General features: G+C 37.6%; 1 protein-coding gene across 2 annotated transcripts in view; it reads right to left on the bottom strand.

Moving 5' to 3' along the window:
- The window catches only part of DIAPH2 (diaphanous related formin 2), a 1,247,874-nt gene that overhangs the window by 914,734 nt on the left and 313,485 nt on the right, over positions 1-19,655 (bottom strand). For both annotated transcript variants that reach the window (XM_066581425.1, XM_066581424.1), the window contains one exon: positions 18,384-18,492. In XM_066581425.1, the coding sequence (XP_066437522.1) occupies positions 18,384-18,492 (109 nt within the window). The remainder of the gene's footprint in view (positions 1-18,383; positions 18,493-19,655) is intronic.

Below are 19,655 nucleotides of genomic sequence, written 5' to 3'. Positions count from 1 at the left end.
CACCATGTGAAAGACAATGAAGACAATGAGGCTGTGATATGAGATCATGCAGCCAGATAGAACATGCCGCGATTTGTTTCACACTGCGGTGCCATGCAGGAAAACATCCCTGATGTATATGACCCTATTCAAAAGAATGGGGTTCATATTTGTGTCTCTTAAAACGCACAAATCTCTTGTGATTTTATCGCCCGTTTGATGCCAGCCTTAGATTAAGGAATATAGTGGGCCTCCCTAAAATGATGTGTTTTTAAGGCCCACTTGAGGGCTTAGTCACACGGGCGTTTATTGCCGCGATTTGCGCATGCGCATGCGTCCGGCGATTTTTTTAAAACCATTGCTTTGCAATGGTATCGGACACATGAGCGCTTTTTATGCGCTCGTCCGATAAATTAGAGAACAGAAATCGCAGATCGCACCTATCTGCGATCTGCGATTCCTGTTCTCTTCTCTATATGCGCTCAATGGGGCCGGCGGCAGCAGCGCCGACCCCAATGAGAACATATAGAAGACAAATCATTCTCCTCTGCCACAGCTGGAACAGCTGTGGCAGAGAAAAACAATGTTTGCCCATTGAATTCAATGGAGCGGCAATACAGCCGCTCCATTGAAAGCAATGGGCTGCCGGCGTGCGCGGGGTTAATTGTCGGGAAGGGGTTAAATATATAACCCCTTTCCTGCAATGCATCCTGAAAAGTGAAAAAATAAAAAAAATGTATGTATTTACCTGCTCCCGGCAGCTGGAGATCCCGGCGGCCGGCCTGCAGTGGGTGTGAAGGGGGTGTGACTCAGGCTTGCCCCTGATTGGCTCAGCCTGAGCCAATCAGAGGCTGATCTCAGTCACACCCATTCATGAATTCATGAATGGGTGTGACTGAGACTTGCTTCTGATTGGCTCAGCGCTGAGCCAATCAGGGGCAAGCCTGAGTCACACCCCCTTCACACCCACTGCAGGCCGGCCGCCGGGATCTCCAGCTGCCGGGAGCAGGTAAGTACATACATTTTTTTTATTTTTTCACTTTTCAGGATGCATTGCAGGAAAGGGGTTATATATTTAACCCCTTCCCGACAATTCATCCCACACTCGCCCGCAGCGCTTGCATTCAATGGAGCCGCTGTATTGCAGTCTCCATTGAATGCAATGCGCTGGACAGCTCCGGCCCGTTTCTAATGAAACGCGGCTAGGAGCAGATTTTCGGGCGATTTTTGGGCCGATTTTTCGGCGCCGGTCACGCGATTTGCGCATGCGCATCCGTCATGCGATGCGCAAATCGCGTGAAAAAACGCCCGTGTGACTAAGGCCTAAAGCTGTGGGCCTTTGTAATCAACCCGATTGTCTGGGGTAACATATGCCAGAGAACTGGTGCAGCTTGAGAAAAGTCTTGAAGACGGGAGTAGGAGTTTTAGATTAAAGAGTAAGTTAGTCTAAAGTCATTAACAGAGCGTAGAGCACAGGTAGGGTGGTAGACATAGATGAGGGAGCAGATATAGGCAGTGCCGCACTAGGAAAGCACCAACATGTGAGCCTATAAATGTGACTGCCACCCAGGTGCTACTTTAGAGTCCCGTATGTTTGGTCAGCTGCCCCCTCTTGGCCAGCTCTCACCTGGTGATGGGCCCTTTCCTGTTCTAGAGTTGTACAGTTGCAGCAGTGTGATGGCGGCATGAACATTTGCAGACTTCAGTTACCTACAATAAGCCATATCATCATTGTGCCTGCTTGAGCAGGTCTTGTTTTACTGGAGCTTAGTGACATGACAGAAGATGCCAAGCCACGTGCCCATCCTTACATTAATAAAGACTGGAGGTGCCATCTGCTCTGGCTGTTTGCTGCCAGGAGAACTGCTTGCTTAATGGCTTGTATTAATACATTACTGGTAAAGAGAAGGTTTTCATCAGAAACAAGGTAATGACTCTTGTAGTTATTCTTCCCCATACGAGCGGGTTTGCCAGTCTTATAAAAATCTTATAAAAGTTTTGGCTCTTCCCGCAGCTCGATGTGATTTCATCTGTGTTACTGGGCGTGATTGAATATTTCTAATACACAGAAATTAGTTATTCTTCTCTCTTATATGTTTAAATGATCAATTATACCCATACACACATGTGGTATGTACAAATATACATGTAGCAGACTGAATCCCTAATGACCTTTTTTTATATCCACTGTGAAAAGTCATTGGTGTACCTGTAAGGAGGAAGGACTGGGATGTATTTCTCTCTTTTTTCATTTTGATGAGAATTTGGTATGCTGTATCTTTAAGAGGGGGCGGGAAAAGAGGAATGGTCCGAAGCAGGAAGTTAGTGTTGTGCGTGTTGGAAGATGGAGGTGAAAGGGAGTCACTCCTGGTTTGTTCTATAGTGTCGCAATCCCCGTCCTATGGACAGTGTCCTCTGGGAAAAGAACAAGCGGATCAGGAAAGGTCAGGCAGCCTTCAACTGCTAGGAACCTATGCTAACAATGAGCTAAAGGGGTTGTCCAGTTACTCAACAACCCATTTTTAATAGGACCCTGTGTGAAAATAATATATACTTACCAATCAGCAGCCGTTGGGATCTACACTGTAGCTCACTGTGATCCCAGTGATTGTTGTGACAGATGATGTCAAAACAAATCACGTGATCGCTGCAGCCAATGAGAGGCTGCAGTGTCATGTTCTTAAACGCATGTCATCATGGCGCTCAGAATATCAGCTCTAATGACAAGAGAACGAGGGGTAAGCTACAGTTTCTCATTGGCTGCAGTGGTCACCTGATTTCATGTGACATCATATATCACTGGGACCACAGTGAGTAGCTGCGCTGGATCCTGGCAGCTGCAGAAGGGTAAGAATATGTGTTAATTACTTTCACACGGGGGTTCTATTAAAAAGGGGGTTTCTAGTAACCAGACAGCTTCTTTAACTCCTGGCTAACCTGAACTTTGATTGATAATCCGTTCACATGAATCCTTGAAGTATTCTGAAACACTGAGTTTCCTTGGATTACCTGGTTGCTAGTTGCATACTTACTGTTCTATGGTTAATAAACATGTTGTTCATTCAGAAAGGACAGCTCCTGTTAAGTATGTTGGCTACCCCAGTGTCTCTGGGCCACAGCCACCAATCGGACCATCTTTAAAATCAGACCTCACCTGAACCGGAATTGCCAGAATTGGGCCATGAGTCCCTGATGAGGTAAGCACCAGCGTATGAGGAGAATGGGGCGATGACTACCCTGGCAGGGCTTAGCCTAGCTCTTCCCACCTTGGAGGCCAACCACTTCAGGGAAGTTCGAACTACTGTCAATCAGGTGACTGGAGATAACGGAATGCTACCCTGGGTCCCTTACATAACTTCCATCCTACAGAAAGCCGCATTTAAAACAGAGTGGTGTCATTATGAAATAGGCTAAAGGATTTATTAAATCCGGACCATTCTTTTTCCAGTAGTGTAGTCAGAGGGTGAATAGGCGGGGTCCTTCCTTTTCATGTCAGTGCCCCCTGAATGATCAGCTGATAGCTGGAGCATGATATGATGATGATCGATGATGCTGATGATAATGATGCCAATTAACCCCTTAGTGACCTGGCAAACTATGTTTCTGTGGTGGTCACTAATAGGCTAGGCCCCTGCAAAAACACAATAGACTAATATAAGGTCAGTACAGGAGTCCTGTACTAAGAAGAGCCAGAACTTGGCTGTCTACTGACAGCCAGGCTAAGCTCTAACAGTTGGACATGGAGAAACCTCTGATCCCAGCCATTTAACCCTTTACATACTGTCATCAATAATAGCAATATGTAAGTGGTTGAGTAAAAGGAGGCTCTGCATGTAACCCAACAGTGATCGTGAAGTGTTGATGGATCGCTGTTTCAACCGATCCCTGAAGAAGGCCCTTGAGTCTGCCACATAAGGCCGCTTTTGCACTGAACAATTATCTTTTAGATTCTCACTGGATCACAGGAATCTGAATGATAATCGTTCGTTGTAAATACCTGCACCATCTGAACAATGAACGATTATTTGTTTGTCGTTCGGATTGTGCAGGCATAAAAATCAAACAATGATTGGGCCGTGTAAACAGGCAGCCATTCATCTATGAACAACTGCCTGATTATTTTGAATGGAGATGGGCGGCAGGATGGATCTCCGACCCGCTCTGCCACCATTTACTGAGTGATGATCGCTAGGCCCAACAGTCAGACCCTAACTCAGATTATTAAACTTCGTGTCATGCGGGGGCTAATAGAGGAGCTATCCAAAGCATAATGTACAGCGATACATAGGTTGTACAGTGTATTATATTAGCAACCAATCATATATTTAAGTCCCCTTGAGGGACAACAAAGTTACATAGGGTGTAATTAAAGATTAATAAAAATAAACATTTTTTTCCCTACAAACCCTCTTTTATATAGAAAAACTAAAAAAATAAATATTAGGTGTCACCACATTTGTAAGGGCCTGCACTATTGAATAATCTATTTTACCCCACATGATGAATGGCAAAAAAATGTAAAAACTGTCAGAATTGCCATTTTTTATTAATCTGCCTCCTTAAAAAAACAGCACAAAATATGCAAAAAGTGTTCTGGTATAAAAACAAACTTCAACTTGCCTCACGATAAACAAGCAAGGCCTCACACAGCTCAATGGCAAAAAAATAAAAATGTTATGAGTCTTGAAATGCGGCAATGCAAATATGTTTTAATAAAAAAAGGGTTTTATTGTGTAAAAGTGGTAAAAAAATAAATATGTGTATAAACTTGTTATCACTGTAATCGTATTGACTCAGAGAACAGAGTTAACACATTATTTATACCACATGGCGAGCGCTGCTAGAGAGAAAGAATAAAGAAAATCAATGTCAGAATTGCGTTTTTTGTTCATCTGCCTCCAAAAAATATGCAATAAAAAGTGATCAAAAAGTCATAAATACTCCAAAATGCTACCAATGGAAACTACAACTTGTAATGCAAAGAATAGAACTGTTAGCAGAAAATTTAAGAGGAAAAAAGGAGGAAGGAGGGGAGGGAGGAAAGTAGGGAGGGAGGGAGGAAGGGAGGAAAGAGGAGAGGGGGAAGAAAGGAAGGAAGAAAGAGAGGGAGGAAAGAGGAGGAGGAAGAAAATAGGGAAAAGGAAGGAAGGAAAAAAGGGAGGAAGGGAGGAAAGAAGGGGGGATAGGGAGGAAGGAAGGAAGAAAGTGGGGTGGAGAGAGGGGGAAATAGGGAGGGAGGAAGGAAGGAAGGTAGGGAGGGAGGAAAAGGGGAAGGAAAATAGGGAGGGAGGGAGGAAGGAGGGAAGGAAGGAAGGGAAGAAAGAGGAGGTGTGGAAATAGGGAGGGAGGAAGGAAGGGAGGGAGGGAGGAAAGAGGGGGGGGGGGATAGGAGAGAGAAAAGAAGGAGGGGAGGAAGAGAGAAACCAAAGGAGGGCGGGAGGAAGTAAGGGACGAAGAGTGAAAGGAAGAAAGGGAGGGAGGGAGGGAGGAAGGAAGGAAGGACAGAAAGAGGGAAAGGAGGGAGGGGAGTGAAGGATGGAAGGAAAATGCATCCTTTGGGACTACAATGTTACTGAATAGGGATGCCTCATTCTGCCTGCAGTCCTATGGCACATCACGTTCTGATATCACCATGCATTGTCTAAGCGGACAGGCTTTTTGTTGCGGTGACATTCTCAGCTCTGCTACATCTGTGTATATTTTCTGTGCTGTATTACTAAAGTGATTGTATCCATCCTAAAGACTTATCAGGAGAGCCTATAGATTCCCTCTGGAAGAACATGGCTGCCCTTGTATCATCACCTTGACCTCAGAAAAAGCAAATAGAATGAGAGCGAGCGCCCCGCGCCACTTCTCCTCCCTCCTCGGCTTCTCATATTGGCTTGTAGAGATTACAGAAGTTTTGGTGTCAGGAGGCCTTAACCTCCGAGGGAAGAGTCATCCGCTCAATCATCATCTCATTCCACAAGTCATCCCGGGGACTCGGCTTCACCCCTCCTTCACCAACATTCAGGGATTAAATAAATACGTCTTCAGAATTCGCTCCTCACATCGAATCCGGACATGGCGCGACCGCGACCATTAGAACCGCAGCAATAACGCATTCTCTTCTTATATACAGGACTACGGCAAATGACCGCTTTGTGGGAAATAAACCTGCCAAGATATACCTACTCGACAGGCATCAAACTTGTAGGCTTAGATACATCAGCTCAGATACAGCAGCTTAGCAGGCAGTATAACACAGGATAGGTCTAGATGCCCTGGCCCAGCAGGTGATACTGCATAGGCTTAGATACACAGCTCAGTAGACAGTACCACATGGGAAGCTTAGATAAACAGATCAACAGGTGAGAGCACACATGATAAGCTTAGATACACAGTTCAGAATGCAGTATCAAATATAATAAGCTTATATACACAGTTGTGCAGACAGTATCACACATAATAAGCTTAGATACATAGCTCAGGAGACTGTATCCCTTCTGACTGCCTTAGATACGGAGGTGTAAGAGACCCTGCGCTACCAAAGGGACAATTTAAGTGTGAATCAGCAGACACTAATATGTATAATAGACAAACACATTGTCCCGCAGTGCAGTATCACACACAATAGGCTTAGATACACCAGTTCAGCACACGGTATCACACATGAAAAGATTAGTCAGTTTATATTTGTACTATTCTTTCCAATAACACAAGTCTAGCAGACCCCACTGTAACCCAACGGGGTCCAACGGGCAAAAGGTCGGATCCATAATGTGGCTCCAATGGTCCAGAAAAGACCAGAGCTTTACAAATATCAGCACAGTATCCAACATGATAGGTTTAGATACTTGGCTGAGATACACCTATTCCGCAGCAGTAGACTATTTAACCCTATTGGCCCCTATACATTTCCTGTAGACGCCCGGCTATTCTATAACGACCCTCAATGATGAAAAGAAGCTCTTTAGCTTCCAGACGGCCGTCCGACTTGACAGACGGAGAGTTAATGAAAAGATAAAATATCGCTGTGTCACCGCCGCGGCCGCATTGTTCTCGGGGCTTCGGCTAGGCGGTGCGGGCGACTGTATATAGTTTTATTGGAATCATTATGATATATGTGCATTCATCAATGAGAAGTCACCGGCGCTGCAGCGTTTAGTTCAAGGCGCCATCATTTCTCTTTACATTTCAGAATTCTGCTTAATGGACCAATAAGGAGATTTGTTCTTAAAGGTCAAGTCTACAGAAGTAAGAGAAGTTATCACCCGGCCCCATCACATGTGATGCTTAAGAAGACAGTTACAATTTACAGGCCGGAGATCAGCGGGGATTGTGCATTGTGTCATTCAGGTAGCACAACAGGTGAAGGATGAAGGTAAATACAAGGAGGAGACACTGATGTGGTCATTAGTAGGGAGGGAAGAGGACAGCCTGCAGCCAACAACAAATACAGGCTCAGCCTAATATCTAGTCTTATGGATGTCCTGTAGAAGAAATCAGTCCGCAGCTCCTAATCACACTTTGTGCTAAACTTACTCATTGTATGATTTCTCCTTGCTGTCAGTGAACAAAAAAGGATGAAAATCAGCGCAGACCTGTATACTTTCAACAAATGGGAGGTGGACAGCGATCTGTATTTGTAAAGCTATCAGAAAGGAAGGGAGAAAGGAATAAAGGAAAGGAAGCAATGAAGGGAAGGAAGAGAGGGAAGGAAAAGACAGAAGAAGAAAGAGAAAGCAAAAGAGGAAAAAGAAAGGAAACGGCGGAGGAAAGAAGGAAGAAAAGAAGGAGAGAAGGAAGGAAAGTAAGGAAGGGATTGTAGGTAAGAAGATAGGAAGAGAGTGCAAGTAGTAGGAAAGAACGGAAAAAAAAGAAAGAAGGGGGAAGGGACGGAAAGAGGAAGAGAGGAAGAAAGTGGGAAGAAAAAAGTAGGACGGAAAGGAAAAAAAATGAACAGAGAGAGGAAAGGAGGGACAAAAAAATGACGAAAAAAAGGAGTCAAGGAAAGAATGAAAGAGAAGAAAAAGGAAGGAAGGAAGGAAGGAAGAAAAGAAGGAAAGAGTAAGGGAGATAGGAAGGAAGAAAGGAGGTAGGATGGAAAGAAAGAAGTAAAGGAAGATGAAAAGGAAGTAAGGGAGAAGGGGAGGAAAGGAGGAACAAAAAGAAGTATGGAAATAAAACAAAATGAGGAAGGAAAGAAAGAAGGAATGAGGGAAGAAGAAGAAGAAGAAGGGAAGGGAGGAAAAGAAGGAGGATGGAAATAAGAAAGTAAAAGAGAAAATAAAGAAAGAAGGTAGGGGAGAAAAGGAATAAAGGACAGAGGTTGGGAAGAAAAAAAAGCATAGCAAAGAATGGAGGAAGGAAGAAAGAAAAGAAAGAGGGAGGGATGGAGGGAGAAATAGAGTCAGAGTGGTGGAAAGTAAGAAAGAAGGCAGACAAGAAAAGAAAAGGGTAGGCATGCCGAGTTGGGGCATGCCCGCTGGCCTTTTCCCTTCTACACAGCATATGGATATGTGATGATGCTGCCATTGCTTGCTGGGTCTACCAATTACTGCGATTGAAGTGGTAAATTGGTTAAGTGACTACTGTCCACTTATATGCAGGAGATATTCTACATAATGGAAAACATTTTCACATCAGCACATGTGCTATTAGACAAAGCAAGCAGTAAATGTCTGAACACAAAGGCAATAATCTTCAGGAATACAACCATTATCAGTGTTTAATGTCCCAAGGCTAAGGTGGCCGTTTGTAAAAATCTAACAAAACTATCGTTAGCTGTGTTAACAACCAATTTCCCAGAAAAAGCCTGTAATACAAAGTTCCACACAACACTAAAACAAGACATACAGCGGTCGGGGAGCTAATAATAGATGTAAGTTTAACAATCACATGCAGTTTACAAATATGTTTCCTGTTAAAATGCCTAAGAATAAGGTAATTGGTCTGACAACATATCGCTGTGTTATTAGAACCATATGCTTTTTATGGTTCAGATTACTGGTATAATGTCTATGGTTGATAAAACTGAAGAAAAAACTCCAGGGAAACTGTGCATACTATAATTTTGCCCTCCAGATACAAGAATATAGCTGCTGTAACAACAACAACAAGACTACTATTATACTGCCCACTAAGAACAAGAATATAACTACTATAATACTGCCCCTATGTACAAGAACATAACTACTATAATACTGCACCCTGTGTACAAGAATATAACTACTATAATACTGCCCCCTATATACAAGAATATAACTACTATAATACTGCTCCCCTATATACAAGAATATAACTACTATAATACTGCCCCCCTATGTACAAGAATATAACTATTATAATACTGCTCCCCTATATACAAGAATATAACTACTATAATACTGCCCCCCTATGTACAAGAATATAACTACTATAATACTGCCCCCTATGTACAAGAATATAACTTCTATAATACTGCCCCCTATGTACCAGAATATAACTACTATAATACTGCCCCCTATGTACAAGAATATAACAACTATAATACTGCCTCCTATGTGCAAGAATATAACTACTATAATAGTGCTCTCTATGTACAAGAATATAACTACTATAATACTGCCCCTATCTACATAAATATACCTTATATAATACTGCTATGTACAAAAATATACCTACTATAATACTGCCCCCTATGTACAACAATATAACTACTAAAATACTACCTCCTATATACAAGAATATAACTTCTATAATACTGCCCCTATGTACAAGAATATAACTACTATAATACTGCCCCTATGTACAAGAATATAACTTCTATAATACTGCCCCTATGTACAAGAATATAACTACTATAATACTGCCCCCTATATACAAGAATATAACTACGATAATACTGCTCCCCTATATACAAGAATATAACTACTATAATACTGCCCCCCTATGTACAAGTATATAACTACTGTAATACTGCCCCCTATGTACCAGAATATAACTACTATAATATTGCCCCCTATGTACAAGAATATAACTACTATAATAGTGCTCTCTATGTACAAGAATATAACTACTATAATACTGCCCCTATCTACATAAATATACCTTATATAATACTGCTATGTACAAAAATATACCTACTATAATACTGCCCCCTATGTACAACAATATAACTACTAAAATACTACCTCCTATATACAAGAATATAACTTCTATAATACTGCCCCTATGTACAAGAATATAACTACTATAATACTGCCCCTATGTACAAGAATATAACTTCTATAATACTGCCCCTATGTACAAGAATATAACTACTATAATACTGCCCCCTATATACAAGAATATAACTACGATAATACTGCTCCCCTATATACAAGAATATAACTACTATAATACTGCCCCCCTATGTACAAGTATATAACTACTGTAATACTGCCCCCTATGTACCAGAATATAACTACTATAATATTGCCCCCTATGTACAAGAATATAACTACTATAATAGTGCTCTCTATGTACAAGAATATAACTACTATAATACTGCCCCTATCTACATAAATATACCTAATATAATACTGCTATGTACAAAAATATACCTACTATAATACTGCCCCCTATGTACAACAATATAACTACTAAAATACTACCACCTATGTACAAGAATATAACTTCTATAATACTGCCCCTATGTACAAGAATATAACTACTATAATACTGCTCCTATGTACAAGAATATAACTACTAAAATACTGCCCCTATGTCCAAGAATATAACTACTATAATACTGCCCCCTATGTACAACAATATAACTATTATAATACTACCTCCTATGTACAAGAATATAACTACTATAATACTTCCCCTATGTACAAGAATATAACTACTATAATACTGCCCCTATGTACAAGAATATAACTACTATAATACTGCCCCTATGTACAAGAATATAACTACTATAATACTGCCCCCTATGTACAACAATATAACTACTATAATACTACCTCCTATGTACAAGAATATAACTTCTATAATACTGCCCCTATGTACAAGAATATAACTACTATAATACTGCCCCCTATATACAAGAATATAACTACTATAATACTGCTCCCCTATATACTAGAATATAACTACTATAATACTTCCCCCCTATGTACAAGAATATAACTTCTATAATACTGCCCCCTATGTACCAGAATATAACTACTATAATATTGCCCCCTATGTACAAAAATATAACTACTATAATACTGCCTCCTATGTGCAAGAATATAACTAGTATAATAGTGCTCTCTATGTACAAGAATATAACTACTATAATACTGCCCCTATCTCCATAAATATACCTAATATAATACTGCTATGTACAAAAATATACCTACTATAATACTGCCCCCTATGTACAACAATATAACTACTATAATACTGCCCCCTATGTACAACAATATAACTACTATAATACTACCTCCTATGTACAAGAATATAACTTCTATAATACTGCCCCTATGTACAAGAATATAACTACTATAATACTGCCCCCTATATACAAGAATATAACTACTATAATACTGCTCCCCTATATACTAGAATATAACTACTATAATACTTCCCCCCTATGTACAAGAATATAACTACTATAATACTGCTCCTATGTACAAGAATATAACTACTATAATACTGCCCCTATGTACAAGAATATAACTACTATAATACTGCTCCTATGTACAAGAATATAACTTCTATAATACTGCCCCTATGTACAAGAATATAACTACTATAATACTGCTCCTATGTACAAGAATATAACTACTATAATACTGCCCCTATGTACAAGAATATAACTACTATAATACTGCTCCTATGTACAAGAATATAACTTCTATAATACTGCCCCTATGTACAAGAATATAACTACTATAATACTGCTCCATGTACAAGAATATAACTACTATAATACTGCCCCTATGTACAAGAATATAACTACTATAATACTGCCCCTATGTACAAGAATATAACTACTATAATATTGTTCCTATGTACAAGAATATAACTACTATAATACTGCCCCCTATGTACAACAATATAACTACTATAATACTACCTCCTATGTACAAGAATATAACTTCTATAATACTGCCCCTATGTACAAGAATATAACTACTATAATACTGCCCCCTATATACAAGAATATAACTACTATAATACTGCTCCCCTATATACAAGAATACAACTACTATAATACTTCCCCCCTATGTACAAGAATATAACTTCTATAATACTGCCCCCTATGTACCAGAATATAACTACTATAATATTGCCCCCTATGTACAAGAATATAACTACTATAATACTGCCTCCTATGTGCAAGAATATAACTACTATAATACTGCCCCTATCTACATAAATATACCTAATATAATACTGCTATGTACAAAAATATACCTACTATAATACTGCCCCCTATGTACAACAATATAACTACTAAAATACTACCACCTATGTACAAGAATATAACTTCTATAATACTGCCCCTATGTACAAGAATATAACTACTATAATACTGCTCCTATGTACAAGAATATAACTACTATAATACTGCCCCTATGTCCAAGAATATAACTACTATAATACTGCCCCCTATGTACAACAATATAACTATTATAATACTACCTCCTATGTACAAGAATATAACTACTATAATACTGCCCCTATGTACAAGAATATAACTACTATAATACTGCCCCTATGTACAAGAATATAACTACTATAATACTGCCCCCTATGTACAACAATATAACTACTATAATACTACCTCCTATGTACAAGAATATAACTACTATAATACTGCCCCTATGTACAAGAATATAACTACTATAATACTGCCCCCTATATACAAGAATATAACTACTATAATACTTCCCCCCTATGTACAAGAATATAACTTCTATAATACTGCCCCCTATGTACCAGAATATAACTACTATAATATTGCCCCCTATGTACAAGAATATAACTACTATAATACTGCCTCCTATGTGCAAGAATATAACTAGTATAATAGTGCTCTCTATGTACAAGAATATAACTACTATAATACTGCCCCTATCTACATAAATATACCTAATATAATACTGCTATGTACAAAAATATACCTACTATAATACTGCCCCCTATGTACAACAATATAACTACTATAATACTACCTCCTATGTACAAGAATATAACTTCTATAATACTGCCCCTATGTACAAGAATATAACTTCTATAATACTGCCCCTATGTACAAGAATATAACTACTATAATACTGCTCCTATGTACAAGAATATAACTACTATAATACTGCCCCTATGTACAAGAATATAACTACTATAATACTGCTCCTATGTACAAGAATATAACTACTATAATACTGCCCCTATGTACAAGAATATAACTACTATAATACTGCCCCCTATGTACAACAATATAACTATTATAATACTACCTCCTATGTACAAGAATATAACTTCTATAATACTGCCCCTATGTACAAGAATATAACAACTATAATACTGCCTCCTATGTGCAAGAATATAACTACTATAATAGTGCTCTCTATGTACAAGAATATAACTACTATAATACTGCCCCTATCTACATAAATATACCTTATATAATACTGCTATGTACAAAAATATACCTACTATAATACTGCCCCCTATGTACAACAATATAACTACTAAAATACTACCTCCTATATACAAGAATATAACTTCTATAATACTGCCCCTATGTACAAGAATATAACTACTATAATACTGCCCCTATGTACAAGAATATAACTTCTATAATACTGCCCCTATGTACAAGAATATAACTACTATAATACTGCCCCCTATATACAAGAATATAACTACGATAATACTGCTCCCCTATATACAAGAATATAACTACTATAATACTGCCCCCCTATGTACAAGTATATAACTACTGTAATACTGCCCCCTATGTACCAGAATATAACTACTATAATATTGCCCCCTATGTACAAGAATATAACTACTATAATAGTGCTCTCTATGTACAAGAATATAACTACTATAATACTGCCCCTATCTACATAAATATACCTTATATAATACTGCTATGTACAAAAATATACCTACTATAATACTGCCCCCTATGTACAACAATATAACTACTAAAATACTACCTCCTATATACAAGAATATAACTTCTATAATACTGCCCCTATGTACAAGAATATAACTACTATAATACTGCCCCTATGTACAAGAATATAACTTCTATAATACTGCCCCTATGTACAAGAATATAACTACTATAATACTGCCCCCTATATACAAGAATATAACTACGATAATACTGCTCCCCTATATACAAGAATATAACTACTATAATACTGCCCCCCTATGTACAAGTATATAACTACTGTAATACTGCCCCCTATGTACCAGAATATAACTACTATAATATTGCCCCCTATGTACAAGAATATAACTACTATAATAGTGCTCTCTATGTACAAGAATATAACTACTATAATACTGCCCCTATCTACATAAATATACCTAATATAATACTGCTATGTACAAAAATATACCTACTATAATACTGCCCCCTATGTACAACAATATAACTACTAAAATACTACCACCTATGTACAAGAATATAACTTCTATAATACTGCCCCTATGTACAAGAATATAACTACTATAATACTGCTCCTATGTACAAGAATATAACTACTAAAATACTGCCCCTATGTCCAAGAATATAACTACTATAATACTGCCCCCTATGTACAACAATATAACTATTATAATACTACCTCCTATGTACAAGAATATAACTACTATAATACTTCCCCTATGTACAAGAATATAACTACTATAATACTGCCCCTATGTACAAGAATATAACTACTATAATACTGCCCCTATGTACAAGAATATAACTACTATAATACTGCCCCCTATGTACAACAATATAACTACTATAATACTACCTCCTATGTACAAGAATATAACTTCTATAATACTGCCCCTATGTACAAGAATATAACTACTATAATACTGCCCCCTATATACAAGAATATAACTACTATAATACTGCTCCCCTATATACTAGAATATAACTACTATAATACTTCCCCCCTATGTACAAGAATATAACTTCTATAATACTGCCCCCTATGTACCAGAATATAACTACTATAATATTGCCCCCTATGTACAAAAATATAACTACTATAATACTGCCTCCTATGTGCAAGAATATAACTAGTATAATAGTGCTCTCTATGTACAAGAATATAACTACTATAATACTGCCCCTATCTCCATAAATATACCTAATATAATACTGCTATGTACAAAAATATACCTACTATAATACTGCCCCCTATGTACAACAATATAACTACTATAATACTACCTCCTATGTACAAGAATATAACTTCTATAATACTGCCCCTATGTACAAGAATATAACTTCTATAATACTGCCCCTATGTACAAGAATATAACTACTATAATACTGCTCCTATGTACAAGAATATAACTACTATAATACTGCCCCTATGTACAAGAATATAACTACTATAATACTGCTCCTATGTACAAGAATATAACTACTATAATACTGCCCCTATGTACAAGAATATAACTACTATAATACTGCTCCTATGTACAACAATATAACTACTATAATACTACCTCCTATGTACAAGAATATAACTTCTATAATACTGCCCCTATGTACAAGAATATAACTTCTATAATACTGCCCCTATGTACAAGAATATAACTACTATAATACTGCTCCTATGTACAAGAATATAACTACTATAATACTGCCCCTATGTACAAGAATATAACTACTATAATACTGCTCCTATGTACAAGAATATAACTTCTATAATACTGCCCCTATGTACAAGAATATAACTACTATAATACTGCTCCTATGTACAAGAATATAACTACTATAATACTGCCCCTATGTACAAGAATATAACTACTATAATACTGCTCCTATGTACAAGAATATAACTTCTATAATACTGCCCCTATGTACAAGAATATAACTACTATAATACTGCTCCATGTACAAGAATATAACTACTATAATACTGCCCCTATGTACAAGAATATAACTACTATAATACTGCCCCTATGTACAAGAATATAACTACTATAATATTGTTCCTATGTACAAGAATATAACTACTATAATACTGCCCCCTATGTACAACAATATAACTACTATAATACTACCTCCTATGTACAAGAATATAACTTCTATAATACTGCCCCTATGTACAAGAATATAACTACTATAATACTGCCCCCTATATACAAGAATATAACTACTATAATACTGCTCCCCTATATACAAGAATACCACTACTATAATACTTCCCCCCTATGTACAAGAATATAACTTCTATAATACTGCCCCCTATGTACCAGAATATAACTACTATAATATTGCCCCCTATGTACAAGAATATAACTACTATAATACTGCCTCCTATGTGCAAGAATATAACTACTATAATACTGCCCCTATCTACATAAATATACCTAATATAATACTGCTATGTACAAAAATATACCTACTATAATACTGCCCCCTATGTACAACAATATAACTACTAAAATACTACCACCTATGTACAAGAATATAACTTCTATAATACTGCCCCTATGTACAAGAATATAAGTACTATAATACTGCTCCTATGTACAAGAATATAACTACTATAATACTGCCCCTATGTCCAAGAATATAACTACTATAATACTGCCCCCTATGTACAACAATATAACTATTATAATACTACCTCCTATGTACAAGAATATAACTACTATAATACTGCCCCTATGTACAAGAATATAACTACTATAATACTGCCCCTATGTACAAGAATATAACTACTATAATACTGCCCCCTATGTACAACAATATAACTACTATAATACTACCTCCTATGTACAAGAATATAACTACTATAATACTGCCCCTATGTACAAGAATATAACTACTATAATACTGCCCCCTATATACAAGAATATAACTACTATAATACTTCCCCCCTATGTACAAGAATATAACTTCTATAATACTGCCCCCTATGTACCAGAATATAACTACTATAATATTGCCCCCTATGTACAAGAATATAACTACTATAATACTGCCTCCTATGTGCAAGAATATAACTAGTATAATAGTGCTCTCTATGTACAAGAATATAACTACTATAATACTGCCCCTATCTACATAAATATACCTAATATAATACTGCTATGTACAAAAATATACCTACTATAATACTGCCCCCTATGTACAACAATATAACTACTATAATACTACCTCCTATGTACAAGAATATAACTTCTATAATACTGCCCCTATGTACAAGAATATAACTTCTATAATACTGCCCCTATGTACAAGAATATAACTACTATAATACTGCTCCTATGTACAAGAATATAACTACTATAATACTGCCCCTATGTACAAGAATATAACTACTATAATACTGCTCCTATGTACAAGAATATAACTACTATAATACTGCCCCTATGTACAAGAATATAACTACTATAATACTGCCCCCTATGTACAACAATATAACTATTATAATACTACCTCCTATGTACAAGAATATAACTTCTATAATACTGCCCCTATGTACAAGAATATAACTACTATAATACTGCTCCATGTACAAGAATATAACTACTATAATACTGCCCCTATGTACAAGAATATAACTACTATAATACTGCCCCTATGTACAAGAATATAACTACTATAATATTGTTCCTATGTACAAGAATATAACTACTATAATACTGCCCCCTATGTACAACAATATAACTACTATAATACTACCTCCTATGTACAAGAATATAACTTCTATAATACTGCCCCTATGTACAAGAATATAACTACTATAATACTGTCCCCTGTGTACAAGAATATAACTACTATAATACTGCCTCCTATGTACAAGAATATAATTACTATAATACTGCCCCCTATGTACAAGAATATAACTACTATAATACTGCTCCTATGTACAAGAATATAACTATTATATTACTGCTCCTATGTACAAGAAAATAACTACTATAATACTGCCCCCTATGTACAAGAATATAACTACTATAATACTGCCTCATATGTACAAGAATATAACTACTATAATACTATTCCTGTGCAGTTGAACATTACTGCTATAATAGTTATCTTGCGTACAATAATATAATTAAGCTAATACTGCGCACTGGTTTTAAGGCCAAATACAAAAACTATTCTCTATTGACAAGGAAATTGATCTGAACAGGATGAAGGTTTGTTGACCTCTGATTGCAGTTGTTTTTATCAGGTTGGTGCATACAGTACAGTATTACATTACCTGGACATGTAGAGCTTCATGATTTTCTAATCCTTCTACAATTGGTGCAAATCGCTCCTTGTTGTTAATTTCAGCTGCTGTGCTGATCGCTTCCAGGAGTTTCTCCAGTCTGATGAAAAAAAAAAGAGAAGCAGAAGCAAATTACAATTGAAGGTGAGTATTAAAACATAAAAGTCTACAATGATAAATGGCTTTTGTGGACATTTTGTCTGTTTTCAGGATTAGAAGGAGACTTGTGTTCCGGAGCTACAAGCTGCCTTTAAACATATAATATTAGGAGCTGCTTCATTTATATGGAAGGAGCGAGATGTACTGGAGATGTCTGATCTGTGTTGTACCGTACTTCAGCCCTCAAGTCTTTGCTCAGTAATGGCGAAGAGAAGATTGCAATTTCTGAGCAGAGAGTTATTGCTCAGGATGTAAGGAGGAAGACGACATCTTACAAAGGTGACATAAGGAGTCGGGTCAGTTATTCTGAAGGTGCTAATTGTAGCAGAGGTAATAGCAAAAGCCGCAGTCTACTAGGTGCCAACCTTCAAGTATTTACAGGTAGCCCTGCAACAAGAAAGTGATTGAGGGGCAGGTAAGGTGCGCAGAAGGCGCCAATTCCTGAAGCGCTTTCCTATGATGTGTCAATAGGGCAATAATATAGCTGTGAAAAACCAAACTTTGCAGAAGTTACATAAGGAAAAGGTCACAAGTGCGAGCGGCACCTCGGAAATGGAGACTCTCAGTGGTTCTCTGTCGCCTGAATCACGAACGGCATGAAATAGAGACAGGTTCTCTCCTTACAAAGAAGGTATATTTTACTCTGAAGCACGTTTTCCCAGATTAATTAAGATAAGCATTTCCCACGCCTGTCTATATGTTAGTTGTTCCGGAGTAAGGGCTCCTTCACATTGGCGATCGCGATTTTGCTGTGAGAAGATCGCGGCAAAATTGTGTCTTTGTTTTCGCGTTTTTTAAGTGACTGCGATGCTGTTTTCTGAGAATAATCTTGCCTCGCATAAACTACATATGGCGGAGAGCAGAAATGCAGTCCTCATGACCTGAAGGTTGCGAGTTCAATCGCCGCATTGCTCAGGTAACCAGCTGAAGGTTGACTCAGCCTTCCAACCTTCCGAGGTTGGTAGAATGAGCACCCAGCTTGGTGGGGGGTAATAAATAACCTGAAAGTGCTGCGGAATAAGTTGGCGCTATACAAATAACAAGATTTATTTATTTATTTGCTGCCTGTGATTTTCTTGCGGGAAAGTTAATAGGTGTTTTCTA

This window comes from Eleutherodactylus coqui, chromosome 10, assembly GCF_035609145.1.
Source record: "Eleutherodactylus coqui strain aEleCoq1 chromosome 10, aEleCoq1.hap1, whole genome shotgun sequence".
Lineage (NCBI taxonomy): Eukaryota > Metazoa > Chordata > Amphibia > Anura > Eleutherodactylidae > Eleutherodactylus > Eleutherodactylus coqui.
This window is presented reverse-complemented; position numbering and strand designations above follow the sequence as displayed.